This window comes from Camelina sativa, chromosome 18, assembly GCF_000633955.1.
Source record: "Camelina sativa cultivar DH55 chromosome 18, Cs, whole genome shotgun sequence".
NCBI classification, from domain to species: Eukaryota; Viridiplantae; Streptophyta; class Magnoliopsida; order Brassicales; family Brassicaceae; genus Camelina; species Camelina sativa.
This window is the reverse complement of record NC_025702.1, coordinates 7,885,253-7,887,487: the sequence shown is the minus strand read 5'-3', so window position 1 is coordinate 7,887,487 and position 2,235 is coordinate 7,885,253. Positions and strand designations below refer to the sequence as shown.

Below are 2,235 nucleotides of genomic sequence, written 5' to 3'. Positions count from 1 at the left end.
AATATACACTAACATACTATATAGGCTACCTCTGTTTAATTATAAAAAACAAAACTAAGTGTTTTAAAATTTTATATTTTATCTAATAACAAATTTAATATAATTAGGTTATAAACTGTATAAACGTAAGAAGAAGAAAAAATATTCTAAAAAAAATTATAAATTAATTAGAAAAAATTAAATTAATTGGGAATTTGAAAACTAAAAAAATTAAAAATATTATTTAAAATACAATATTTTATAATTTAGTATCACGGTGTACCGCTGGTGAAAACCTAGTATTCTTACATTTTCGATCAAGATCTTCCATATTCCAGGGAGCAATTCCTGAATGATTCCTCCATCTTCAAGATTGATGTTTAGTAATTTATTTTAATATATTCATAGGTTAATTAGGTTAGATTAGGATGATGATTTAATACGGAAATATTGTTGTCAATGATAAATTCATCTTCATATTTTTTTATCTTGTGGATCAAAATGTCTCTCATATATATACTCATTGCTTGCTTCATCTACGTACATTTTATACGTGAGACAGGATGGAATATGAAGGAGGGGTGCTGAAACCGTGGAGGTTTTGAGAAGCCCTAAATAAAGAAAAATCATTTATTGGATACATTTGGTGTTTCATTCATTTTTTAAACTGCACAAAGCCATTTTTATCGACGTTGCCAATGTTAATTAAGATGTCAAATATAGATTCCTTCTTTATCGGTGTTCCATCAAATAATCTCTCAACTTTTCTTTCTCTTTCTCTCTCTCTCTCTCTTTCTCATGCCGACACTCAAAAACTCTATTCCCAATCGAATCAAACAAACTAATTTTATTTTGTCTGTTGATTACTAAACATATAGGAAACGTTTAACTATCATCTCGCGTAATCCAGTTCATTTTCCCAATAGAAGGGAAGATCAACATCTTATGCAAGACAAAATAAGAGCAAAGTGTTTGTGATTCTTTTAGGTTAATAGGGATTGTAATAAAGATGTTATCATTTCGAATGCCATCTATCGGAAGCCAACCTACGGCATTTGCTGCAAAAATAACAGACAACCCAAAGACCGTGGCACAACTCAAGTCAGCTGCGACACCTTCGCCTCATAGCACTGTCACGTGCGGTTACCAAGCTCATGTGGCAGGGTTCTTTCGAAACGTCACCGTTTTATGGTCTAAGAATCTTATGAATCATTCCCTTACCGTCATGGTCTCGAGTTTGGACAATGACATGAATTATTGTTGTAAGATTGATCTTGTGAAGCCATGGCAGTTTTGGAGCAAGAGAGGGTCAAAGTCATTTGACGTTGAGGGAAACATTGTGGAGGTCTTTTGGGATCTTCGGTCAGCAAAACTGGCTGGGAACGGTAGCCCCGAACCTGTGTCAGATTATTACGTGGCAGTAGTTTCTGATGAGGAGGTTGTTTTATTGTTGGGAGATTTAAAGCAAAAGGCGTACAAGCGGACGAAGTCAAGACCGGCATTGGTGGAAGGGTTCATATATTTTAAAAAGGAAAGCATTTTTGGGAAGAAAACGTTTTCGACTCGGGCTAGATTTGATGAGCAAAGAAAGGAACATGAAGTGGTGGTGGAGAGTTCCAACGGAGCAGCAGAGCCAGAGATGTGGATAAGCGTGGACGGGATCGTGGTTGTGCATGTGAAGAATCTACAATGGAAATTTAGGGGAAATCAAATGGTGTTGGTGGACAGGACACCTGTGATGGTCTACTATGATGTTCATGATTGGTTGTTTGCAACTTCAGAGACTACGGCGACTTCAGGGTTGTTTTTGTTTAAGCCTGTTGCGGTTGGAGCTATGGTAGATGATTGTTTTAGTGATGCCGAGGACGGCGATAGTGGAGGAGGGAGTAGTCCTTTGAGTCGTTACAATTCAGCATCAAGTGGTTATGGACCATTGCATGACTTTTGTTTGTTTCTTTATGCTTGGAAACTTGAATGAAGAATAATAATACCATAGTGTGCTTTCAAATTCAAATCTCTTTTTGGTAAGATGAAATAGAGATATTAGAAATTTCTATTTTTAGTTTAGAATGCATGATTTTGAAATAGCTAGGCGATTTGAATTTTGAACTCCAACTGTTTTCGCACATAAATCCTTCAAATGTCAAAAGTTAAATCTTCCAAATGTCATAAATTTGGATTCTGAAATACTTAGTCTCTAAGACCATTTGCAGTGGGGAGAGACTCCGAGACTCTCTCAAATATGTTATTTTAATA

At 35.5% G+C, this 2,235-nt stretch overlaps 2 protein-coding genes across 2 annotated transcripts in view; both read left to right on the top strand.

Annotated features, from left to right (window-relative positions):
• LOC104763219 lies at positions 788–1,957 on the top strand. Its single transcript, XM_010486623.1, has one exon. It carries the CDS (start codon positions 989–991, stop codon positions 1,955–1,957), a length of 969 nt encoding a protein of 322 aa, XP_010484925.1. The 5' UTR covers positions 788–988.
• LOC109130473 overlaps positions 2,120–2,235 on the top strand; it is an 845-nt gene continuing 729 nt past the window's right edge. Inside the window, exon 1 of the mRNA XM_019240048.1 lies at positions 2,120–2,128. Within this exon, the coding sequence (XP_019095593.1) occupies positions 2,120–2,128 (9 nt within the window). The remainder of the gene's footprint in view (positions 2,129–2,235) is intronic.

Excerpts from the sequence above, each read along its gene's own strand:
- LOC104763219 (XM_010486623.1), top strand. The coding sequence starts at position 989 with ATGTTATCATTTCGAATGCCATCTATCGGAAGCCAACCTACGGCATTT.